The sequence below is a fragment of the Colias philodice genome, chromosome 13 (assembly GCF_061535455.1).
Source record: "Colias philodice isolate Cphi_HAF_F1 chromosome 13, ilColPhil1 Martin Lab GWU primary, whole genome shotgun sequence".
Lineage (NCBI taxonomy): Eukaryota > Metazoa > Arthropoda > Insecta > Lepidoptera > Pieridae > Colias > Colias philodice.
Window position 1 is genome coordinate 1,096,714 of NC_143098.1, and position 27,728 is coordinate 1,124,441.

The window sequence follows — 27,728 nt, forward strand, 5'->3', positions numbered from 1 at the left end:
TTTATTTAACTATTGTTTCATTGTAACCCAAAAATAATTTATGACTTTTAAGTCTGTGCGTAGGTACATATCACTACATAGTATAAAATAAAGTCGCTTTCTCTGTCCCTATGTCCCTTTGTATGCTTAAATCTTTAAAACTTCGCAACGGATTTGGATGCGGTTTTTTTTAATAGATAGAGTGATTCAAGAAGAATGTTTTAGTATATAATTTATTAGGTTTCAGACAAAGTGGGCGAAGCCGCGGGTGGTAAGCTAGTATTATAAAAAATAAAGGAAGGGGTAAAACAATTAAAATACATTTTCTTTTTATAACAATGAGCTGGTCCTATTTTTTTATTTGACAAGCAGGCAAATCAGCTAGGTTGCGGATCAAAAGAGAGATAATACAGTGTACGTTGTTCTATTGCCAAAAAAAGTATTTAATCAAATAAAACACTAATAAAATTCGTGTGTACTTTGTTGTCAAAAAAATAGTTTTATTGATGTGGTATAATTGCCTTTTGCAAATAGACTTGATGGTATATTAAATGAGTTTATTCTAAAAAATAAAATAAAATATTGAATAATTCGAATAGGATAAAGATAAACCATCTTATGTAGATAAAAAATAAACATGTTATATATATAGATTGATAAAGATGTTGTTTGTATTGGTACTACTTTTAAAATACTTTTAAAGATGCCTATTTATCTTTTGTCGGTACATACGAACAACTGATCAACTGTTTAAACAATATCTTAGATATCAAACAGTATATTTTTAAGCCTGCTTTCACAAAATATGTCAACATTTAATTTAAAATTATATCAAGGCTGGTAGCTTTTAGCAAAAACTTGAGGGATGACCTTTAACTTGTTATGCAAATTAATACATTTGTTTAATAGTTTAAAATTACATTTATCGTATAATTTTGTTTTTAATAACAAATTGTGTTTAAAATTATAAATAGTCTAAGACATTGATACAATTTTATTATTTTAATTTTGAAATAACAAGTATTACGTTTGAAATAATAAGTATTGTAAACATAAGATCAAAAACAACAGCAGTCGGTGCTAATACCGACTTAGTGGTGGTCGTGTCTGACAGTTATAAGTGGGTTGTGATGAGATAACGTCAATATATTATTTTAAAACAAACATGGGTGTCGTGGAAGGTGAAAGTTTACGGCCGAGTGAGTATTTTTTTGCTATTTTTATTATAAACTAGCTAAAAAACCCGGCTTCGCCCGGGAGTTGATATGAGATGACGTGGTAGAGTCGAAATAAAAAAATAAACTATGACGTAAAAAGTAAAAAAAAAAGTTTATTGAAAACGTTTTCTCATTATTTATAATACTTGTTTATAAACAACATTTTTCATTTTATTGTCCGGAGTATATATATACATAAATTTTTCGGATTTCCTACTCTTGAGCAAGCTACATATAGCTGACCGTGAGAGAAGCAGGATTCTTTGAGGTTAATGCCACAATATTTTAAAGTTTATCCTTGCGCTTTGTTAATTGTAAAACTAAAGGCTAATTTTATTGGAAACTACAGTCTTTTAAATTGAAATGGCAATTCCGAAGAGATCAGTGGTATTCTAGGTATAAATACTGTCTGTCCTTTGGTCTTTCCAGAAATAAGTTCAGCTTCAATGATATTATTCGATAGCTGTTTTACGATCATTCTAGTTCCATTACATAATTTTGGGGAGTTGAGATTTCTGAGTAGTATGATTGGAGTTCCAATTTTCAGACGAAGGCCTAGTGTAATGGCATTCCTGGTACTTGTAAAGAGTTTAGAAATTCAGTGAGGAAGTTGACACTTTCTTCAATAGATACCATCGTGTCGATCGATTTATATATTTTCTCTTCACCAGGTATTTTCTTCAGAATATTAAAATTGATATCGTCAACGATATTATTTTTAGTGGCCAAAATTGCTCTTTGAAATAACCACTCTGCATTAGTATAGTTCTGAATAATATTTGGATAAATTTTGTCGATTAGTTCGTCTTCAGTAGTGGCTATATTACAGAAATCACTATTAAGTTCAATGAGGCCGGTCGTTTGGTCAGTAGGATATGTACCTTCGCCGATTTGTAAAAGTATTTTAGCAAATTGTGCTGTTGTTTCATCTCTTGATAATTCAACTCTCATGTTTTTTGTTAATTGCAGTATTTGGACTTGTGGCCAGAGATGTGATTTTTTCAAGCATGCATTGATCTCGTCTGCTGATGTTGTCTTGGGAATAACTGGAAGTGTTTGTCGAAAATCACCTGAGAGTATGAGTAGAGCTCCTCCCATTATTTCAGAGTTTTTTCGCAATTCTTGTAATGTTTTGTCCATGGCTTCTATAAATTTTTTATGGGCCATGGTGCATTCATCCCAGATGAAAATTTTAGCTTGTTTTAAAATTTGACCACGTCCAGATTTTCCTGAAATTTTACATACCGGGAATTGTTGTTCGGCTATATTCAATGGTATTTGTAAGGCAGAATGGGCAGATCGTCCTCCTTCCATAAGTGTGGCTGCAATGCCAGATGATGCTAGTGCCAGTGCGATGAGTTTTTTAGCACGTATTTCCGCCAGTATTAGATTTATGAGAAACGTTTTACCGGTGCCTCCTGGTGCGTCCAAGTAAATAATTCCACCAATATTGTTATTTATCCGGCTCATTATAACGTCGTAAACTTTTTTTTTATTGTCATTGAGAGTTGTGAGCAATGTATTCAAGTAGTTCATTGATGTTGTAACTTTTTTCCTTCATAATTTCGTAGTTTAGCACACTAAAAGAATTTCTTTGTGGTGCTGGCATTCCAAGTTCTACTTAGGCTTGATTATTTATTGCTAAACATTTATCTTCTAAGCGAATGAGTGTTTCATTGAAGATCTCGTCATTGAATTCTATAGTCAGTTCAGGATTAGCTTGTCGGACTTGGTACAATATATCATCACTCATACTCCTTTTGAAAGAGTCCCATAGCTGTTTTGGGTTTGATGGGTTACATGTTGTTAATATTATAGGGAAATTTCACGAAAAAAACCCACAAATAACTTTTTTCTATTTCGTTTCAAAATCGAGAGTTAATTAAACACACTATTAAAAATACTCACACGTGATACTTCTAAATAAAGGCTCACAGATAACTTCTTTTCTTTTCGTTTTGAAATCGCTCGTTTCGCTGTTCAAATTAAACTAACTCTGGTGAGCGACACCGGGCTCTTATATATTCAGAGAGCCTAGGCTCTAGAATATTCGAGAAAAGTTGAAAATATTTTCCCTCTCACACCTTCTAGAGTATTCTGGTCACTATCGTCCGCCATAATAAAAGGTTCTATAGCGGTAGCATTTGTACTAAAAGCGCGAAATTTTAAAACCTAAATTTTTTAATGTTTTGAGAACTAATTTGGATAACTAAATGTCGCTTTAACTCCAAAATATAAGTTAGCTAATGACGTACAAATACACAAAATTTAATAACTTTATTATAGCAACAAATTAAATTTAAGACTTTATTGAAATTGGAATTTTAAAATAATTTCGTGTCACTACTACACATGCTACAATTGCTCGCAACGCTTTTGGAAATGCAACCTAAACAATCGTTGTCCTGAATGAAGTTCAAATATTCGATAACAGATGGCGCCACTATGTAGGGTTGGAAAGTTCCTTATATCTTTAGAAACACGCCCTTAGATTAAAACGGGAACTTTCTAGCTTCTGTAGCGGTAGCGTATGTAGTAAAGGCGCGAAATTTAAAAACCTAAATTTTTAAATATTTTGAGAATTAATTTGGATAACTAAAATTATGTCACTTTAACTCCAAAATATACGTTAAATAATGGCGTATAAATACACAAAATTTAAATTTAAGATTTTATTGAAATCGGAATTTTAAATTTCACGCCACTACTACACATGCTGCAATGGCTCACAACTATGGAGACTATACACTATGTCTATTGGAGTGTAATATAGTCTCCGAAGTTCAAATATTCGATAACAGATGGCGCCACTGCACTTAATTTCCAAGTTGAAGGGTCGGAAAGTCCCTTATATCTTTAAAAACATGGCCTTTAGATTAAAACGGGAACTTTCTTGTTCGAGGGGGGATAAAGGGCTATCACACCACATAAGTCCCTTTATCGTGTCGGGACTCCTTTTTAAGTTTTATCGGCACGCACATTTTATTGACTTAGTTTTATTATATATATAGATATAGATAAATAAACAATTCAGGACAATCTTCACACACGGCACGATCTGATCCCATACTAAGCTTTCGCTTGTGTTATGGGAACCAGATGGCTGATAAACATACATATATAATTTTAAATAAATATTTTAATAGGATAATTCACACCCAGACACAGAGCAAACACCTATGTTCATCACACAAATACATATTTACCCTGGGTGGGAATCGAACCCACGACCTCTGGCAAGGAAGGCAGGGCCACTACCGACCAAGCCAACAGGTCAGTCGGTTATAATAATTATTATTATGTCGCGAAACTTTTGAGGAGGTATAATATGTGTGTAGATTTCTTTAGAACGCTCGAAACGGTATTAGATTTTTGTGGTAGATTCGTCTCACTTGACAGAGACACCGCGAATGTCATAATTAAAAAAATACAAATGTCAGTTTTTGGCGCCAAATTACAAAAAGTTATCAGTCTGTCATTGCGGCAATTAACATTTAGGAAATGAAAAAATGAAAACAAGTGACAGGAAACAAATTACAGGCTTAATTTGTGGCGTCTAATTATAAACTTTTTTCTATACCTATGCTATTATTATTTTTTATTACAATCTTTAGTGCCTATATAATTGTTTAGTTTTCTTATAGATAATAAACGTATGTTTGTTTATTAAACAGTGTTTTATTCTTTTATAATAACAAAAAATCTTTGTTTATAAAACAAAGTCGAGTTAACTATAGTTACATAATTTACACCATATTTTATAGCTCAATAATGGCTTGACCAATTTTTATCGTAAATTTAAACGCAATTTCAAACATAACGTGGACACACATTTTAAGCCTATGATATAATATTATGTGTATTATTCTTACATGCATGTACCTATAATAGAAACAACATTCATAATTAAACATAATCAAACCCTATGGCTAGGCAAAGCAGTAGAAATAATTTATTTCTGAACTTTGCTCTCAAAAATCGTTTTTTCCCGTTTTTGCAACATTTTTAATTGAAACTAAATTGGCTAAAACTTGGTGATAATCCAAAAGCCCGTTACAATAAAATAGCATACATATATGCTAATCCAAACTCTCTATGTGTGTGCCAAATTTCATGTATATCGTTTCGGCAGTTCTTGCGGGAAGGAGTAACAAACACATACACATCCTCACAAACTTTCGCATTTATAATATTGTGATTAGTAGGAAGAGCTATGTTACAAGTTGTAGAACACTGGACATAATGTAGATGTTATAGTTAACGCAAAAACGAATGATTTAAATGTACAAAGGCTTAATACGGAAATAATCTGCACAAGGCGACTCGTAAAAAATGTCGTCGGAAATACGACGCAGATGATTGAAACTCTTTCCTATTTCTTGATGTTTTATTTGATGAATAAAGTTAACATAATTGAATTAAATAGTGACTTTTATTTATTACATGTATTTTATATATTTACTATGTTTTTGTTTTGTTTGTGCAACGACCCGACGTCATGTTTGTATAGATTTATTACTTGATGACTAGCTTCAAAGAAAGTTCGTTTTCAAAGAAAAACCCGCATAGTTCCCGTTCCCGTGGGATTTCCGGGTTAAAACCTACCCTACGTGTTAATCTAAGATACCATTTATATGTGTGCTAATAGATAACTAATTTCATACCTTTTTTTTTTTTTTATTATAGTGGGGAAATCTTCTTAGATACCCCCGGCTCCCGGGGATGGAGCCGTGGTTATGTCGGATTTCTACCGACTAAAACCCCACTCTGTTCCATCGCGCTGCTTTGGACGGAACTGCGGGAACGGTTACGACTCTACCGCGTGTCCCGCCCAGCAGATGCCCGTTTCCAGGCCCACCACTAGAACCCCCCTCGCTGGCGGCTGCTGGAACGAAGGCTTACGCCACCAACGCGCAGACAATGGATCTTTCCCCGCTCCATCATCCGCGTTCCCCCGAACCTCCGACCCCATCACCGTCCGGCCGGAGGGTGCACGCTGGAAGGTCCTCCGATGTGTGAAATACACGTCGGGGGACCCTCCGGCGCACTTTTATAGAGATTACCTCGCAGCCCCCACCTCACCAGAGGTGGTGGCCCTCGGTCCGGCCCCACGGACCGGATTACGAGTTGGCAGACCGTTTTAAAGCGGCCGCCGCCCCACACCTCTCTGCAGGAGTCTCCGCGCGTCATCACAATGACGCGTCGGGATCCCGCCCTCCGCTGCACGGCGTGGCTTGCTAAACCAGCGAGCCCGCTGCGCCGCGACCTCTGGCCGCCATCCACCGCCGCATAAAAGCCGGCTCCTCTCTGGCCCACAAACAGGACCTCTGCCGTCGGGTCAGTCGAGGCTTTCCAACCCCAACTGCCGTTCAGCGCCACCTTTGCCTAGTCGACACGGGGTCCGCCAAGCCACGACCTCTGGCCGCCATCCCACGCCGCACACAGCGGCCGCTGGGCCACACCTAGCCCTGGCCGTCGGGCCGGTTGAATCTCCCCGACTCTAAACCAGCCGTTCAGCCCCTCGCTGGTCCAATTTCGCTTCACTCAGAGGGCCATAACTCTGAGCTACTGAGCCCCTCCGCCGCGACAAGGCCTGGACCGTTGGGGGGAACTAATTTCATACCTAGTAATTGGTTCAGTAGTATTTACGTAAATGAGTAACAAACACACACACACATCCATCCTCACAAACTTTCGCATTTATAATATTATTAGTACCTAGTGGTAGTAGGATTGTATTTGAGATTACAATTTCAGAGGATCCTAAATATTGAAGTAATCATTCTATGATGTATGAAAATAAAATTATTTTCTGCTTTTAAATCGGTTACCTAATTGTAAATGCTTAAATAAGTCTGTCAGTTAACATAGATGTTATCAATGTATGTAGTAAATATTTAATAAAGGTTAAATATATCCCTCAAAAGATTCTTAGGTATCATCAGAATCCATTCAAAAAAGAATCGTCATAACAGAAAATAACAGTTGAAGTCTGAGAGCTTCCTCCTTTTTTAAAGTCGGTTGAAAATAAGAGGCAAAAGTGCAAGAGAATTGCTTTTTATAGGAACAAGCTGCGGAAAACTAACATATACCTAGGTACAAGTAAATAACTATAAAGAAATAATAATTATATTGTAATTTACATTACTTCAATCATCAGTCAAGCAAGAAATACATTTTTGGAATAACTACGCCATTTGCAATTATGCCAATGTAGGTACTTTATTAATACAGTAGGCACTCTTTCACACAAATAATTATTTATATACTAGCTTCCGCCCGCGACTCCGTCCGCGCGGATTTCTGTCTTCGCGTGGATGGTTATTTCTCCATTTTGAGTAACTCTGACAATGACATCTTATAAATATCTATTGGACCCAAATACGGCTAGGCCTATAATAATACGCAACGTGTGTTCGCGGTTCTACAGAACAACGTCTATGGATAAAACTGAAAAATTAAGATTAATTTTTTTCTACGTATTTTTCCAGGATAAAAAGTATCCTATTTTACGCCCAGGATAATAAGGTATAATTATACCAAGTTTCATCGAAATCGAACCGTTAGTTTTCACGTGATGTCTTCACATACAGACAGACAGACAGACAGACAGACAGACAAAAATTTTTTTAATCACATACCTATTTGGGTTTGGTATCGATCCAGTAACACCCCCTGCTAGTTATTTTTTCAATATTTTCAATGTACAGAATTGACCCTTCTACAGATTTATTATATGTATCTATAGATTATGAGAAAATTACGAATGCCTTTGTTTTTAAACTAAAAATACCTAATAAGCAAACCGACAAAAACATAAATAATTAATCAATCTATAGCTAATTAGCGAAGTATTATAAATTAATATTCAAAGGTTTTTATTGAATTTTAATGCCTTAGCGCTTGAGAAAATGAAAACCACATAGCTGATTTCTATTGAGTTTTCTTTTTCAATTTTTATAGGAGCAGTAAGTGTGGGTACGATTAAAAAGAGAAATAGTTATTTAGCCTATACGATTATACTTATAAATTTAGTAATCACTAGTTTTCATCCCGCGTTTTCAAAGAAAAACCCGCCTAATTCCGGTTTCTGTGGGATATCCGGGATAAAAGTAGCCTTTGTCTTATTTTGGGTCTTCAGCCCCGAAGTCCTGATTTCGATTCCCAGCGAGAGCTAAGAAACAATTGTCATACCTACATACAAATGTAATGGTGATCATACACTTCTCCGTAAAGAAAATTGATCAGTGAATAGGTATCTAACAAAACTTAGTTGTTGGTAAGCGCATAACTCGAGAACGGCTGAACCGATTTCGATAATTCTTTTTTTATTATATTCCTTGAAGTACGAGGATGGTTCTTATGTAGAGAAAACGTAAATATTATGTACCACGGGCGAAGCCGGGGCGGACCGCTAGTGTTTAATATAATTCAGTTTTTGCATAATTTCGCGTTATGACACCATACTTAGGTTCAAAGCAAAATGACCTGAAAGTACTAAGTATATAAAAGTTAAACTCCTGTGATAGATAAATTGGAAAGTATTTTTTGCCGATAACCTGCTTTGCCATTATATTAAATGTATGACAATTATATGCTATTAAATTACGATATAATAGTGACATAATCTTGTTCATTTTCATTGTATTACATCTTCTCTTCTTCATCATCACTACATAGTATAAAACAAAGTCGCTTTCCCTGTCCCTATGTCCCTATGTCCCTTTGTACGCTTAAATCTTTGAAACTACGCAACGGATTTTGATGCGTTTTTTTTTAATAGATAGAGTGATTCAAGAGGAAGGTTTATATGTATAATAACATCCATTAAATAGTGGAGAAGTACTGTTATTTTTGTTTCTAATGTGATGTCGTAAAAAATTATTTTTTTTCCGCTTACATTGCAAACGCAGGCTGAACCCTACGAGTTTTATCAAAATAATGTACTAAGTATTATACACATTGAAAAGGTCTACAGAAAAGTCCGCGATGGCATATGTCTATCTCTTATGGATAACCCACAATAACTTTTTTTTGTCATTTACTTTTTACGACAAATAATGGCTAATTTTCGATGCGATTTTAACCAATACAGCATTAATCCTTAACCAATTAAATACCTTGAATACATTGTTCATTTAATATAGATCTATATGGCCCTTTACACCGTATGATTTAAGTGAATATTTTCGAAGATATTACAGATTTAAAAATTGCGGGACGTAGCGTTTGCGGCGGTACTGGCCGGCCGCGGCCGCCCGGCTATCTATTTTATACCCGTGCGAAGCCGGGGCGGGTCGCTAGTATACAGGGTGTCCCACTATTGGTATACTAAGCGCGAAGAGACTTGTAGTTTAGCATACACTGATCACGTAAAAAATACTTAAACAACAAAATTACGTCAAAAATTGTTTGCTAAATTTCTCCTGAAAATCCATGTTTTCTTCTCTAGCTTCGCGCAGCCGGCATATACCGCTTCGCTTATGTGAGCATTTTGTCTATGAAAACATATTCTTAAACGATAGCTCACGTGCTGGTGGTAAAGTTGGGCGGGTTGCTTGAATGAATGAATGAATGAATGAAAAATTCTTTATTGCACATTAAATACAGGATTAGAAACTAAGAGCTATACAAGTAGTAACATGTACAGAGGGCGGTCTTATCGCTGTAAGCGATTTCTGCCAGACAACCCGAAAGTTTAAGAGGATTACATTTATGGTGGTGGTGCATTACAGACATTGCTTGTTATGGGTGTACACATAGAGTTTTAAGAATTCATCTATTTGAAAAAAAAATGCGTCTGGAATTTTATAAGTATTTTTTACGAACTCAGCGTATGCAAAACTATAACCTCCTTTGAGCTTAGTATACCAATAACGGGACACCCTGTATATAAAAATGAATCGCAAAATGTGTTGGTAAGCGCATAACTCGAGAACGGCTGAACCGATTTCGATAATTCTTTTTTTATTATATTCCTTGAAGTACGAGGATGGTTCTTATGTACAGAAAACGTAAACATGTACCACGGGCGAAGCCGGGGCGGACCGCTAGTTATGAATAAAATATTATGCTTTTTATTTATTTTGATGATGGTAATGGTAACTTATTTATCGCTGATATTTTTTAAATTAAATTAAATTGTTCTGAATATTAACGTGTGTGTTCGATGGTAAATGCAATTTATTGTAAAAAAAAACGTTGTTGTTTTAAAATTCATCAACATCCTGTTATGTTATTCTAAAGAACAAGTGGTTCTTGGAATGGTTTCCACTATTATTTAGCAAATATTAATGAACTATAAGGCATAGACAAATAAATGAATGCATTATGGAATCTTCAACGTACGCATTACTTCTGGCCTTTAACCGCGGAGATATCAATCAAAGCAAAGGGCATCCAGTAACTATTGCATCGTGGGTTCGAAGAACATCAACTGAGTCGTAATATTATTTTACACACTAGCTTTACGCCCGCGGCTTCGCTCGCTTTGTTTAAAACCTAAAAATAATATATTAAAACCTTTCTGTTTTAAACCTGAAAATTATTAGTGAATCACTCTATTTGTAAAAAAAACATCCGTTGCCTTGTTTTAAAGATTTAAGCATTCATAATGACGGACAGACAACGACAGAGACTTTATTATTTACTATTTATTATTCTTTATTAGGGATAATAAACAATTGACTATGTAGTTATGCTACACATAATGCAAAATTTTATTTAGTCTATATGTTTAAAAGTAAATTAAGCCGCAAGTGGAAATAAATGAATGAAATGATAGCCATCATCAAAATTTACAAACACTAAATAAAATTTCAATAATCACAAACACTCTTTCATTCATTGCACGCTATATTATGGGAATTAATTTCGAAACATCTCTGAAGTAACTAAAACAGAAAATGTAGCCCACAATATTTTGTAATCTGAACCTTTGATATTTTTTTTTTTTTTTTTTAATTCGGATAGGTAGACATTTGACCACAGTCCCACCTGATGGAAAGCGGTGACGCGGTCTATGGTGGTAAATCATGTCTACCTAGAAAATGCCTATTTATTCGCCTCTTGAAGGAACCCATATTGTAGTTCTCCGGAAAGACAGACGCTGGCAGGGAGTTCCACTCTTTGGCGGTACGCACTAAGAACAGATAAACAGATTCTAATCTATCCGTTTGAATTTTTAGGTCTATAAAAACTGCCACTGAATTTATTTAATGTTTTTTCATTTTGATTTCAGAGGGCCTAGGGGTCCGCCATGCCCAGACCTTCCTCCTTTTTATGGCCATGCTGTTGGCGTTCTGCATGCGCGTCAACATAAGCATGGCTATTGTAGACATGACCAATGAACAGAATGAGACGGTAAGCTTATCATAATCCTCTATTAAACGAGGCAACTAGGATTATTAGGTTACAATATTAGGTATAGGGATAGTAATTATTCGGCATTAAGGTGCTTTTTCACCATAGATGTGCGGGTATGCGATGGGAGGGATATGTTTGTAAAGAACCAATCGCTTTATTTAGAGTTTGAAGCCATACTATTGGTTCTTTAGAAACGCATCCTTAAGCAGAAAAAACAGGGGTTAATAGATGGCTCCCTGTTGAGGAAGAAACTACAACAGATAGGCTTGTAGACGAGTAAACAGACAGGCAAAAAAAATAGTACAGGTATTCTAGGAGACAGATTAATAGACAAAGACGCATATAGATTGATAAACAAACAGATAGATAGACAGCTTCTAGTAAATAAACAAGTAGTAGTACATACAAAAAAGATATAATAAGACATGTAGATAGACAGGCAAATAAATACAATAGTACAATTGCTTGGAAGTACAACTTACTACTCCAAAAGAGTTACCGATTACTTTCTGTCGACCTTAGTTTATCAATATGTAAAACCTAGTCAAAATAATCAAAAAGTACACCTACGCTTACACCTTTGATAACTGGTTGGTCACTAACCAAACGATAAACATGAAGGTTATAAATAAAAAACAAAAAAGGTCACTGCTATTGCAGTATTTATTTTGAAGAACAATTACTGAAAACAGATAAAAAAAAGATTTAAAAATAAAACTTATCGCGCGTTAAGTTGATAAAACAGTCATATAATTTGCTCGTTAAATTAAGGGTCAAATAACGTATAGAAATAACAAATTTGATGAATTATCGTAAGTTTTACAAGAGGTTATCTCGGATGGCGTCTGGGTTAATAAGACAATGATAGTACATGTATCCCTCATTATTGCAAAATTTCCATTCATAGTGGAATTATTCGAACACGACACACTGAAAGGGGTGTAATAAAAAAAGACTGGATGCACTCCGGGAGTGCCGGCAGAAGTGAAAACTTGATTATTAACATTGAGCATGTTTGATATGATGTCCATCCGTCTTACGCTTTTTCGATCAGGTCACGTGTCCTGACGCGAGTTTAAGATTTTATACCCATTACAGAAAAAGTGCTCAACGCCGCTAAAGAAGTTTTCACTTCAAAAATAAGATTTCAATAGTGCTATGTTCATAATGCTATAATCAGTTAGATTAAACCAAAACCGCAGAATAGTTAATAGTATACAAAAACGCTGATTCAATTTGATAGGTAATGAAAGTCTTAGAGATAAGCACATACCTATAACATAAATAATATAATGAAATTGTAAAATTGGTTATTATTATAAAAATTCTTGGAGACTGAAAATTAAACTCAAAATAGGTACGATATAAATATAATATAGTATCGACACTATCGTATATTCGCGTATCGTATATTGTGACAAGTTTAATACTTTATGATAAACTTTCTTATAACTTTGATAACATATCGATATAAAGACAAAACTATCATATAATACATCATATAACAGCATATCATTTATACTCTTATCATTCAAATCATTGATATCAAACATCTACGTTAGTAATCTATGATGAATAATGAGTTACTGTATTTCGTGTGATTCTTCTTATTTTTGTCAGAATTACAAGATAAATTTCTAAATAGACACACCACGCTTTGTTGTCCTAATCAATAGTTAATTTGAAAAAAAAAACATTAAAAAAGGCGTGACTTAGGATTCGAATTCGCACTTAAACCGCTTGGCCACCTAAAAAAATTTAAATAGAAGGACAATGTCAAATATTTAACCTTTTTACGAGGTGTATCATATATCATAAGAAAAATCAAAACTTAAAAGAATTAAATTGAAATATATTTTTTCTAATTACTTTAAAAAAGTACTTAAGAACGCGACAAAGTTTTAATAGCCACCAGGCTTAGTGAGACGTGACTAAGTTCCAACAGTCAATGAATTTGTCCCAAGTTTTAACCAGCTTCTGAATGAGAAACGAATTGAATTACATAAAACTTATGTTACGACTGCGCTATTTCAATTATACTATCAGCTTTTGTAATTTATTTGGAATTTCAAGTCTGCATCAGATTGAAGACTAATTTCCATTTGTCATACTAGCTTGTGGTTTTGCTTTGTCATAACTACATACTATACAGGGTGACTGGTAATTCGACGTGATCCTTCAAAGGGGTCATCTGCAACAAATTAAGTCCAGCTAACCAGGGGTCAAAAATGGATGGTTACTGAGCTATGACCCTTTTCTTTTTGAGGTGATGCAAGTTTTGAGCAAGTTTTTTTTTTAAACTGATCGCTCATTCTTCGGCTTTCAAAAAAATATCAATTGAATGTTAACAGTGTAGTAGTTTTTTCATAATTAATTGTTTTTGGTAAAAAGGCAGAAAATTTTCATATCAAAATCCGTCATAGCTCAATAACCATCCATTTTTGCCCCTGGTTAACAGGACTTAATTTATTGCAAATGACCTCTAGTATAACTCCTTTGAAGGATCACGTCGAATTACCAGTCACCCTGTATACTAAAACATTTCTCGAGAACAACAGCTATAATATAAAACGCACCAAAATCAGTTGCATATATTTAAAGTCTTAACATGTAATGGGATAGATAGACGACGGGATGCGACTTTGTTTTATATTATGTTGTTAATTCCCTGTTATCATTTCTCAAATTATGATTTTTCCAAAAAATTGCATATCTGCGCTGATTTCACTAGAGTTTTTTATTATTTGTAAGCTTTTTATAAAAGCAATCAAACAAGTCTTCGTTCTTTGTTAGTCCTCTCAAATTATGCAAAAACCTGCGAAAGTAGTATCTTATATATAAAATTCTCGTGTCACAATGTTAGTCTGCATACTCCTCCGAAACGGGTGGACCGATTCTCATGAAATTTTCTGTGCATATCGGGTAAGTCTGAGAATCGGCCAACATCTATTTTTCATATGTACCACGGGCGAAGCCGGGGCGGACCGCTAGTAGCTTATAAATTCGCTTGCAATAGGTACTATAGATAAACACGGATATTGATAACTAAGGTTAGCCACCGCAAACGTGTTTCAAGTTGTCCTAACCATGACCGACTGCCAGGGTGACACCAGATTTTAAATTAAAATAAACAGCGAGCAAAATGTCGTTTATTAATGCAATGCTACTTTATTTTAGCTGATAAAAAGAAGCATTTAAATCCCTTCTTTTTTTTATAGTGGGGAAATCTTCCAAAGATACCCACGGCCCCGGGGGAAGGAGCCGTGGGTTATGTCGGATTCTTACCGACTAAAACTTAAACCCCACTGTGTTCCGTCGAGCCGCTTTAATGATGGGGCCGCGGGTATTGGTTGGAATTCTTCCGCGACCAAGCATTTAAATCCCTACTATTATAATATATTATAAATGCGAAAGTAACTCTGTCTGTCTGTCTGTCTGTCTGCCACGCTTTCCCGCTTAAGCCTCTCAACTGATTTTGATGAAATTTGGCACAGACAATCTTTACACCCTGAGAAAGGACATAGGCTACCTTTTATTGCGAAATATGTACCACGGGCGAAGCTGGGGCGGACCGCTAGTTTAATATAAAAATATACCATCGCTATCGTATTTATACGAAGATAAACAAATAAACGAAATAGTTGTTTGTGTTTATCATGTCAAAATACCAGTTTTTATCTGCACTTACATTTTAAAGGTAAAAGATTAGTGTGAGTGTTTGAAACGAATTCCAAATCCAATCTAAAAATACAGGACCGATTTGAAAGATTATTTTCTGAGGAATACTTATGCTATATTTTAGTGGATTTTTATATTATCAGGTCTTCCCGATCCCGATTCCATAATTATAAAGAACTAGAGGTCCACCCCGGCTTCGCCCGTGGTACATATTTCGCAATAAAAGGTAGACTATGTCCTTTCTCGGGTATCAAAATATCTCCATACCAAATTTCATGCAAATTGGTTCTTTCGTTTAGGCGTGATTAAGTTACAGACAGAGTTATTTTCGCATTTATAATATTAGTATGGATTACGAGCTACTCACCGGGAACATAAAAATTAGATGCATAATAGAGACATAAAAAATACATGTGACCTTTATAATTATTCTCTCAAAGATTTTCCGTATAGTAAGTAAATATTTTGACGTAACATATTAAACCGATAAAATTCACCGTTAGAAACAGGTCCTAATTAATTAGGTAAAAAATGAGTTAGTAACATGTTTTTTACGATATCCAAATGTGTATTTTAAATTTGCATTGCGATTACATTTTAATTTGAGGAATACTTGGTTGTTAAAAAGTATATACGTGCAACAAAAAACCTATAAAGTTCGTTGCAGTCATTTAGAAATAAGCTTCGAAAAAATAAACAGAAAATCAATTTAATTTAGTGTAGTTATAAGAATTGTTAAATGTGTTTAATATGAAAGTCATATTAAACAAACACACACAAACAATTAAAGAAGGATTATTTTAAAGTTTATAACCTTCGGTTTTTTAAATATATTTGCATAGTGAATGTCGTCAATCGTGTTTGATATAGGGCAATGTATTGCAATTCAAAAGGATATAATCCTTAGGATCAATCAACTCGAACTAGACGTCTTGTTAATTAAATACTCGTATTTAACAAAGAATTCGGTTTAATGGGCAAAAAGGTTCGGTTAATAAAAGAACAGTAAAACTAGAAGATTATACCTAGTGCAGAAAATAAATGTGAGGGCAAATGTATCAGACATACTTAATTACTTTATTTCTTCTACAGGTTTGTTTATAGTCATTAAAAAAAATTGAGACATCACTGGACGTAAAATAAGTTTATGTATTTATTTATTTATTCATACTTTATAGCTCTGAAATAACTTAACTATCTATTATATCTAATTATAATATATTAAAACAAATGGCGGTCTTATCGCTAAATAGCAATTTCTTCCAGACAACCAGACGTACGGACGGAAATTTTTTAGAGGAGAGGAATAGCATAAATATAATAAGTAAGAATATATTAATATGTATAAGATTATGAAGAAATATAATTTAAGTATAAATATGTTTCCTTGCAGTATTTCGATTGGAGCTACAGCATCCAGTCCATGATCCTCTCTTCATTCTTCTGGGGCTACGTGATCCTGCAGATACCTGGTGGTGTCCTGGCTAGGAAGTTCGGGGGAAAAGTGCTGATCACCATCTCCGTTGGGGTTAATTCTTTGCTGTCTTTGTTGATGCCATTTTTGGCTAAACTTGTGAGTAACCTTATTAATATACCTATTAAAATATGTACCTAATTTTTATGGACTCAGTTTATTTTAACACTTTATTCCAATCTATCTTAACACATATTCTCTATCTTTTTTCTTTATCTGAATGAAGTAACAATTTAATTATATATGAAGAATGAAATCCTTGTAGCCTTAGCGAAGGAATAGTTGATTCAAAAGTAAATTTTGATTAACACTGAGCACTGTACTTGGAAATAATTTGGCCACCTACGTAAATTTAAAAGAACTTTTTCCCACCCACTAATTCCTAATAACTATAATAACTCCTACTTAAATGTCAAATTTCCAATATTCCAGGGAGGTTGGCAATTAGTGATCGTTTGTAGAACTCTTCAAGGTCTGACCCAAGCTTTCGTTTACCCTTCCATGCACCATTTAGTAAGCCAGTGGGTTCCACTAGAGGAAAAGGGCACACTAACCACTATTATTTATGCTGGTGAGTAGAAATTGAAGAATTTAAACTCAAACTCAAACTCAAACTCAAACATTTATTCATTCAATTAGACTTCTTATAGAAGCACTTTTGAAACGTCATTACATATTTTAAAATTTACCACCGATTCGGAAAGCAGTATCTACGGAGAAGAACCGGCAAGAAACTCCATAGTTGCTCTTTTAAATCATGTCAGTTTTACAATTTTACAAAATACATATGTGACATCATAATATATTATAATAACATGCCAAAGAACTGCCCTGTGGTTTTTTCGCGACAACCCTCCATGGGTTTTTATCGTCCATATATTCCTGAATACTGTAGTACGCTCTCTGAACTAGTACATTTTTTATATAAGTTTTAAATTTAGAACTACTAAACTCTTTAATATTTATTATTATTATACTTTAAAATATCATATTCTGTTGATCTTTTTTCTTTGAATCTTGAACAGGGATGTTAAACTATGAACGTATTAGAAGACTCTATCTACATGCTCACTATCACTTCAATATCACATATCTATGCGTGTAAATGAATAGACTGCTGCTACTGTTTTTAGTTACATTATTCCCTTTTATTATTGTACGTATTAAAATATTCGTTTGGAAGATAAACATTTATCAAAAAAAGAAATATTATATTTATTGAAGAAACCACATTTCGTAATTTTCTCTTTTTTTAAAACTTGATATAAAGAAACATCATTAACCGCTCATATGCTTGAGAAAAAAAAAATGACCCCTTACTTAGCTACGCGCAACCACAGTTGCAAAAACACGATCGAGAATCTTGTTTCGCGCAACTGTGGTTGCAAAGCGACTTTCTTATTTCAATTGATTATAAACTCTATTTCATACTCTCAGAGTCTAATTTTTACGTATTTAAACCAAAGACAACTAATTGATTCGTCTATTTCTCCCCAGTACTACCAACCTTTCAAACAGAATTTTGGGAATATCTTAGTTTGTATCTTACGTGTCTTACAAGGAAGTGTTAAAATATGCCGTAATTGTTGTATTTTATTGATTTCTACTCGTGTTTACTTACCAGATTATTCTCTAACATGTGTTTTATTGTTATAAAGTAATATTTTAGTGACCGTTGTAATCAATATGTAATAAAGACGACTTTAAAAGTTAGTAGACTTTAGACGATTTCATAACTTTTTAAGGTATACGGTAATCATATATTGTAAAAATAACACAGTTTTGTATAGTATTATTACAATAGCAATCGATTACAGTCAATATATTTGAAGTACTCCTCTCGCGGAAGTCATAAATTAAGTTTTAACCCTCTACTACCTGACCCTAATTTCTTATACGTAACTACCTACTTGGAGTCTCTCAGACTCCCATACTTTGAACTCTTAATAAACAAAAACTATTATAAATGAAAATAAATTAAAAGAAACATGTTATAGCTTGAACACTTCTTTATTTCTTAAAAGTAAAAAAAATACATATAACCTTATGGCTTATACTTAAAAACTACACTTTTTCTTAAAGTAAGCAAAATTTTTTCAAAAATTTTACACTTTTAATAAATGAGATCTTTAAAAAAACTAACAAAAATTAGGAACTCTCTTCATAAATTGTTTAAAGTTTAGTAACTAATCAACATAATGTGACACAAATTTTTGGCAAAAAAGAATTTTTTTTATAAAATTGCAAGGCTCAAACTTTACAATTTTTCCCGGCATATTGAGCACGTCGTGTAGGAGCACTACAGGCATGTAGGCTTCTTATATATGAAACACAAGTACTGCGTCTTAAGTTTTATTATCGGGTCACATGTGAAGCAGTACTTGCGTATTGCCAACTTTTCAGGTGCTTCATAACTACATCCTGCATCTGCATCTCTGTATCAGATGCAGAATCACAGGGAAGAACACAATTTTCTTCAATATCTTCCTCGTGTCCACTGCACAGTTCATCAAAACATTCTTCTTCGTTCGAGGAAAGGTCCTCCTCCAACCAACGATCAATATTTTTATCATTCGAGGTCATTTTGAACTAAAACAGAAAAAAAAAGTTTCATGAAAAAGTCACGTAACTACCTACCTGGAGTCTCTCAGACTCCACGACATAGTTTTTTACTCACCAAAACACAGCGCGCGCGCGTATGACCTCGACGAGTTCAGGGGCGGTACTGGAGGCAGAGGGGCGAAGGTACACGGACGCACACCGTTCAAATACATTTGCTTGTAAAGATATAGACAAAAATAAGACTGCTGGAGTCTGAGAGACTCCGGTCAGGTAGTTGAGGGTTAATAGCGGTGCGTCGAACGCGCGGCGCACGTTCCAGAGCACTAGCAAAGTAGGCTACCTTTATTTTTTTTGCAAGCTATTTAGCGTATTTTATTTTTGCAACTGTGGTTGCGCAAAGCATATGAGCGGTTAAAAGAATATTCACAGCATGTATCTTTGTAATTATTAGTCTAATTAAAGATTTTTGCAAGGATTTTTCGCTACTTTTATATTGAGGTTATGTTCCTAAATTATTTGTTCGATAAGTCCGAAAAATATCCTATTTTTACCTCACTGCGAAAGATGGAGAGTTATGTTACACGAGTACGTATGTATGTATATATTTTCTTCTACTCGAGTATTTTCTTTGTCATGTCCTACAGCCCAAACCAGATTTTGACTTATAAGGCAAGTTGCAATTATCAAAATGTGTAGTGGCATAGGATTCATTTTAAAGGCAAATTAGCAGGACTTTTTGTTTTTATAATAATAATAATTCTTGTCACAAATTCCAGGTGCTCAGCTCGGAATTGCCCTGCAACTTATAGCCTCTGGTTTCCTGGCTGAAGCCTGGGGTTGGCAGGCCATCTTTTACGCGACCGGCAGTTTGGGGATGGTGTGGACAGTGGTGTACATCTTCATTGGTGGTGCTTGTCCAGAAGACTCGAAGCTGATATCGCAAGAGGAGTTATTGTATATACGGACGTCGTTAGGAAGAGTTGGTGAACCAAAGGTAATAAAAGAAAGTTATAATTTTCATGCATTCGGTATGACAATAAATTATTGTATACTTGGTCAAACCTTGAAATTTTTTACTTTAAGGAGGTGAAATCAGTTAATTTTTTTCTTGTAAATCTTCCATTGCTATTGGGCTTAAAATATATCCAATACACTTTTTCTCGTTATAATTATTATTATTCTGATCATGAATTTAAACTATAACTTCCACCTATAACTAACAACGAAATTTGGAACAGGTTCGAATATACAGGTACAGTTATATTTATTATTGATTTATATTTTATTGCAGCGATACAAGACTCCTTGGTCTAAAATCATCTTCTGCCTTCCATTTTGGGCGGCAGTGGTCGGTCACTGCGGTCAGAATTGGGGCTTCTTTACCCTGATGACTGAAATGCCTACATATATGGCTAAAGTACTTAATGTTAATTTAACTAAGGTGCGTATTTATAGTATTTTTTTTATGAACTACCAAATATTACATTATTTTTGCATTAATTTATACATTTTCTCTCCTATTCAAATAGTTTAGTAGGCATCAAAAGTTTGTCTGTTTATTAGTAATTGAAAAAAAAACATACCCTTAAGTTAAGGTATATTGTCCGCATAATGTTTAACTGTTTAAGGTATATATGTTACATTGAAACATAACCTCAAAATTTATTATTATTTCCTTTCAGAATGGAGTGCTGTCATCATTACCATATTTGGCGATGTACGCTCTCAGCTTCCCCATGGGAATTATGACAGATTTAATCGTCAAAAAGGGTTGGCTTAGCGTGTCCAATACCAGGAAATTGTCCAATTCTATAGGTAGGTTTATACCTATTGTAAATATTAAACAGAGACAATGAATAAATTTTCAAAAGCAAATCGATTCTTGGGCTTTTCATGCAGCGACATCTAGTTTCAAACTGACTAAAGCTTATACTATAAAACTAGTTATGTGATAAACTTGTTCATATAATTTGAATTTAATTTGAATAATCTCTTATATATAAAATTCTCGTGTCACAATGTTAGTCTGCATACTCCGAAACGGGTGGACCGATTCTCATGAAATTTTCTGTGCATATCGGGTAAGTCTGAGAATCGGCCAACATCTATTTTTCATATGTACCACGGGCGAAGCCGGGGCGGACCGCTAGTTATTTATAAATTAAAGACCATGCAATAAATAAGTGTGTGAACACATAGTAAAACAATAGTATCGCGTGCGATCGGGATACCGCTACCCACGGTGGTAGCGGATACTGCTCTAATCTGAACAGGCCTTTATCGAGAAGTAGATATTTTTTAAGCAAGTAATGAGTCTCAAAAATGTCTAATTACATCATCATCATTAAACATCACAAACTGGAGACTTTCTACCCCGTGGACTTGGAGAGTGGTGAAAGTGAGGAACATCGTCTGACGCGCCGGCGGGCGGAGTCCTTGGACACCGAACCGCCGATGGGTCCGGACGATCCTCCTTTCATCATGGAGGAGTTGAAGGGAGCCGTTAGGTCCTTCAATCCCAAGAAGGCCCCCGGGGCGGATGGCCTCACGGCCGACATCTGCAAGCACGCTGTAGATTGTAACCCGGAGTGGTTCCTTGCGCTGTTGAACAGGTGCCTCACTGTCGCCTACTTCCCCAAACAGTGGAAGTGGGCGACTGTGGTGGTCCTGAGAAAGCCGGGCAGGGAATCATACCGGGTACCGAAAGCCTATCGACCGATTGGTCTCTTACCTGTTAAAATCTTCGAAAAGATGTTGGTCGCCCGACTCAGGTTCTACTTGCTGCCCAAAATAAGCCCCCACCAGTATGGTTTCATGCCACAGAGGAGCACCGAAGACGCCCTCTATAGACTAGTGAACCATATCAGAGATAAGAGGGAGGAGAAGAAGGTTTCTGTTGTGGTTTCGCTGGACATAGAGGGAGCTTTCGACAGCGCCTGGTGGCCAGCCATAAAGGTGCGGTTGGCCGAAGTTGGGTGTCCGGTGAACATGAGGCGGGTGATTAGCAGCTACCTGAGTGAAAGGGGAGTGAACGTAAGGTATGCAGGTGTGGAAGTAAGTAGGGAGACCAGCAAGGGGTGCGTACAGGGGTCCATAGGTGGACCACTCCTGTGGGACCTCTTGCTGGATCCCCTGCTGTGGATGTTAGAGGAGATGGAAGTGTTCTGTCAGGCGTTTGCCGACGACATAGTGTTAGTGTTCGATGGAGATACGGGTTTAGAAGTAGAGGTCAAGGCAAACCGCATATTAGCAAAAATTGACGAATGGGGTGTCAGAAACAAGCTGAAATTCGCGCCACACAAGACATGTGCCCTGCTCTCGACACGAAAACTAAAATATGACAAGCCACGACTTACAATGGGGAGTGTGGACATCCAATATTACGATAATATTAAGATACTGGGCCTAATTATTGATGGCGGCTTGACATTCAACGACCATGTCGGGAGCGTATGTAAGAAGGCAATCGCCCGCTACAAGCTGTTAGCCAGAGCAGCCAGAGTAAGTTGGGGGCTTAACCCCCAAGTAGTTAAGACCATATATATCGCCGTTATAGAACCGACTATCTTGTATGCATCAGCAGCGTGGGCGCCCACAGCGGAAAGGATGGGGGTCCGAAAGAGGCTCAACACCGTTCAACGAGGTTTTGCCCAGAAGATCTGCAAAGCATATCGGACTGTCTCTCTGAACTCTGCGTTGCGGCTGGGATACTCCCTCTTGATCTCAGAATACTCGAAGCTTCGAGGCTTTATGAGATCAAGAGGGGCGTGTCGCACCCGGCGGTGATGAGGGACAGGGAGGTGGAACGAATGGCACCCGCGATTGAGGACCCACATCCGGCAGAGCAGGTAGAGCTGGGGTTCGTCTTGGTAGATGAGGGCACCTATGCCGACGTGGTTGACAGCCACGTCCATAGGATCTATACGGACGGCAGCAAGATTGAGGGTCGAGTCGGAGCCGCCCTTTATGTATGGGAAGGTGCGATCGAGACAAAGGCCATCAAGCTTGCGTTGTCGCCGTATTGTACCGTCTATCAGGCTGAGCTCCTTGCGCTCAAAAGAGCAGTAGATATAGCCTGCAAGAGTGGAGCGGCAAAGGTCGGTGTCCTCAGCGACTCCAGATCGGCGCTCCAGGCGGTCACCCTGAGTTCCCCTCATCCCCTGGCTGTGCAAACACGGGCGGCCCTCCGAAAAGCTGCATCGCAGAGGCGGGAGGTCTCCCTGTTTTGGATCAAGGCGCACGCAGGGCTGAAGGGGAACGAACGGGCAGACGAGTTAGCCAAGGGGGCCGCTCTGGGGTTGAGGAGGAAACCGGATTACGATCTGTGTCCTGTTTCATTCGTCAAGCGTATCTTGAGACAGGATACGATTGGCGAATGGGATAGGAGATACGAAGTAGGAGGAACGGCCGGAGTCACGAAGCTCTTTTTCCCAAGCGCTGCTGCTGCATACAAAGTAGTCGGAAAAATAGACATCACACACCACATCACACAAGTACTGACTGGTCACGGCGGATTCGCCTTCTACTTGAACAGATTCAAGCTGAAGGAGAATCCGTCGTGTCTATGTCAGCCCGGAGTAGAGGAGACGGTTCCTCACCTGTTACTCGAGTGCCCTATTTTTGCAAGCAATAGATATGCTATTGAACAAAAATTAGGCATGGCGATGACGGGTGAGAATCTACCTTCCGCCCTGGGGGATAAGTTTAGGGATACTTTCTTTAAATATTGTAAATATATTGTAGAAGTAGTCAATAAGCGAAATAATGGGGTGTGATGTGATTCTGTGATATTAGGGATAGTTTCAATTGTTGTAGAATTTATTTTATTTATTTTATTTACCAGTATTTTAATATTTAATTTTGTATTTGTAATATTTTTATTTTGTAATAATTCTATTTTTAATTTATTATGTGGATATAAATTGTGATTGTAAATAAATAAAAATAAAAAAAAAATGAAAATAACGTCTCTGGACAATATTCTAGAGGTGGCGCGAACACCCTGTGATGGCGGGTGCCTTTAAAAAAAAAAAAAAAAAAAAAATTTAAATTTGAGACTAGATAGCGTTGTGTGTCCTTATTCCTCAAGAATATACAACAACTTATTAAATTATAATCGTACATCTATACTAATATTATAAAGCTGAAGAGTTTGTTTGTTTGTTTAAACGCGCTAATCTCGGGAACTACTGGGCCGATTTGAAAAATTCTTTCGGTGTTAGAGAGCCCATTTATCGAGGAAGGTTATAGGCTATATATCATCATCACGCTACGACCAACAGGGGTGGAGCCACGGGGGTGAAACCGCGCGGAGCAGCTAGTAAATAATATAGAATAATATACATTTTACAGGTCTTTGGGGTCCAGCCGTAGCTCTAATAGGTCTATCTTACATACCTGAAGGAAACATGGTCCTCGCGGTTATCATGCTGACAATTACAGTTGGCATAAATGCTGGCCAATACACTGGGTACATGGTAAGTTACGAATTTAATTAATTCTATTAATTATATTTATATTAGTTATATATGTATAGAAATATAGTACAATTTCTAATTAAAATAAAACTGCTAAAGTTTATAAGTACCTAATAATGGTTTATGAGTAGCTGGCAAAAGATGAAGTTCAATAAATTTATTTTCGAAAGCTGTTTTTAAAACGCCTAAAATTATAACATACATAGATTATAGATGCACATTCACAACATTCCATAATTCTAAAATATTTTTTTAATAATAGAAAGAAACTAAATAAATAAGTAAGTATGAAATATAAAATTTAAGTGCACCAAGGAAGGAATGTGACTTAAATATACGGCATATAAACTTGGGTTGTTGAGGAAGTGATTATGAGGAAGAGGAGGAGGAAGAGGAATTTTCACACACAAATTTAGGGGATGCGGATGAGGATGAGGATATTTTTTGAGGAAGAGGATGCGGATGAGGATGAGGATGATAGGAAATTATAATCAAAATTATTAAAAAACAAAAACTTTTAAAATTAAAAATTAAAACAAAAGCCATTCTCCTGTTTGTACATATTGATGTTTTAGGGTTAGGGGAGGTTAGCTCGCCCGATCGCGAATTTACAAAGCCTCTAAGTACTGTACTATTTGAGTCACGAGCCGGACTCAGATGAGCTTTTGTTTATGCATATTACTCGAAAAAACCTAATCTATCTCAGTGCCAGAAGCGACATTAGGCGATTTCCACAAAAAAAAACTAACTGGTAGATATTATGTAAGCTTAAACAACTTGTTTGTTTTTTAATTTAAAATGACTTTTGACATTCGATTCATCATTTTGATATCTTTGGTAAAATATGCTTCTTTTGAGTATGAGAGAAAATGTTATATTATTATCGAGAGAAGTGTTAGGCGCAGATATAAATATGGCGGTTGTTCTCTTGTTCGTTAGTAGAGTCCGACTCGTAACTCAAATACATACATATATATATATAATAGGCTTTGTAAATTCGCCGCCCGATCGGATCAGCATCCTCATAAATTTCCTCTAAATTTGGAGGAAGCGATAGCGGAAGAGGATTTTTTTATTTTCATTTTTGAGGATGCGGTAACGGTAGAGGAACCCAAAATATTGCGGAACTTCCGCATTATGAGGAAGCGGAAGAGGAATCCTCAACAACCCTAATATAAACGTACGCCTCGAACATAAAAGTGTCCATATTTTAATAAAGTAATTGTTATAAAAAATTTCCCCTTTCACTTTAGTACGATGTTGACGTAAAAACATTGCATTGCTTTTGTTTTTTCGTCAGGCGTTATACTTTACATAGATTACTTGTAGCACAAAAGATATAAAAGTTCACTTTTCCTGAAAGGGCGGGAAATTTTGTTCAAAATTTTCTTTGATAATACGAGTATAAATAACTTGTTTGGTATACCGGAATATTATTAATATACTTTGGTATCGTAATGATATCTATTTTTTTGTATTATTACCATAATCCATACTATCCATACTAATATTATAAATGCGAAAGTAACTCTGTCTGTCTGTCTGTTACTCAATCACGCCTAAACTACTGAACCAATTTGCATGAAATTTGGTATGGAGATATTTTGATACCCGAGAAAGGACATAGGCTACCTTTTATTGAGAAATATGTACCACGGGCGAAGCCGGGGCGGACCTCTAGTATAATAATAATAATATGTTTATAATATTATCATTAAAATACTTAATTGATACATTTTCGTATTTAAATATAATTATATTTAATTACAGCTAGTGTTCATCGACCTGGCACCAAACTTCGTAGCAAATCTTATGGGCATATCGAATTTCGTTGCAAACATCGTATCCATCATTGCACCTTTAGTGTGCGGTTTTATCATCAAAGATGAGGTAAGTTTTTGTACAATACAATAATGTTCGATATTGTTTTATATTTTGTATAACTAGCTTCATTATCGCGGCTTCACTTGCGTTAATTATCCAACTTCATGACAGAATCTCAATTAATATTTCAAGGATAAAAACAGTTATTCTACAGGCTTTATTCACTTCCATTAAGAAGCCCCTTTAAATGATTTATGAATTTAAACCTTTTTTAATTTTGTTTAATCAAACACATGAAATATCGTTTAATATAATAATAATTAGTTAATTACAATATAATTAAAAACTAATCATATAGCATAAGCAAAAACTAGTAATAATTACAACAAACAGACTTCAAATATAAACAAATTTAATCTCGTTCTCGCTTAACTCCATTGCAACATTTTTCAGTCGGACCCCGCTGAGTGGCGCAAAGTTTTCTTCCTGGCGTCAGCTGTGTATTTCTTCACAAACTTATTTTTCATTCTGTTCACGACGTCAGACAGACGGCCCTGGAATGACCCTGAAGATGAAGATATTGGTTAGTATTAATATTTCTTACTAGCTGTGCACTCCGGCTTTGCTTGTACACTGATGAAGATTGGCCGTCGGAAAGATTAGTACCAGCTCAGAAACCTTCGTGGCCTCATGCACAAAACTTTGCTGAAAATCATCACATGATTAAATACTTATTTTAGGATCATATAAAAAACAGCCGATAAACATTAATAATTGTATATTCATAGATTTTCTTTTTAATCTGTTTATCTAACTTTTGCAAAAAATATACCGTAAATGTACCTACATCATTATTATGGTAAATCGTACGTAATTTTGATGTCGTAAATAAATCTCTATACTTTGCTCGTAAATTCATAGATTCAACTTGAAATACCCAAATAAACATTTCATATAGATTAAATAATCTTTATTTTTTTATTAATTTTATAATTATTCTTTTTCAGAAACAAAGCAAGATAATGCTATAAAGACATCGGAAAAGGAAAGTAGCGTTCACATGTGAAGAGAAACGCAAGGCGTCAATTGTTATTTATTTTTGTACCTGACTGTGATGAAAAAATGTAAATATATAAATTGTAAAATTATAAA

The 27,728-nt window shown here is 35.6% G+C and overlaps 2 protein-coding genes across 2 annotated transcripts; both read left to right on the plus strand.

Annotated features, from left to right (window-relative positions):
- The first annotated feature begins 1,040 nt into the window (after positions 1 to 1,040).
- On the plus strand, positions 1,041 to 27,728 carry LOC149483172 (putative inorganic phosphate cotransporter). The gene is made up of 11 exons (XM_089702163.1): positions 1,041 to 1,178; positions 11,437 to 11,558; positions 16,633 to 16,812; positions 17,146 to 17,284; positions 20,052 to 20,269; positions 20,567 to 20,716; positions 20,958 to 21,090; positions 24,628 to 24,752; positions 26,523 to 26,642; positions 27,030 to 27,159; positions 27,584 to 27,728. Exons 1-11 carry the CDS (start codon positions 1,145 to 1,147, stop codon positions 27,640 to 27,642), a joined length of 1,410 nt encoding a protein of 469 aa, XP_089558289.1. The 5' UTR covers positions 1,041 to 1,144; the 3' UTR covers positions 27,643 to 27,728.
- LOC149483173 (uncharacterized) lies at positions 22,983 to 24,185 on the plus strand. The gene has a single exon (XM_089702189.1). It carries the CDS (start codon positions 23,061 to 23,063, stop codon positions 24,048 to 24,050), a length of 990 nt encoding a protein of 329 aa, XP_089558315.1. The 5' UTR covers positions 22,983 to 23,060; the 3' UTR covers positions 24,051 to 24,185.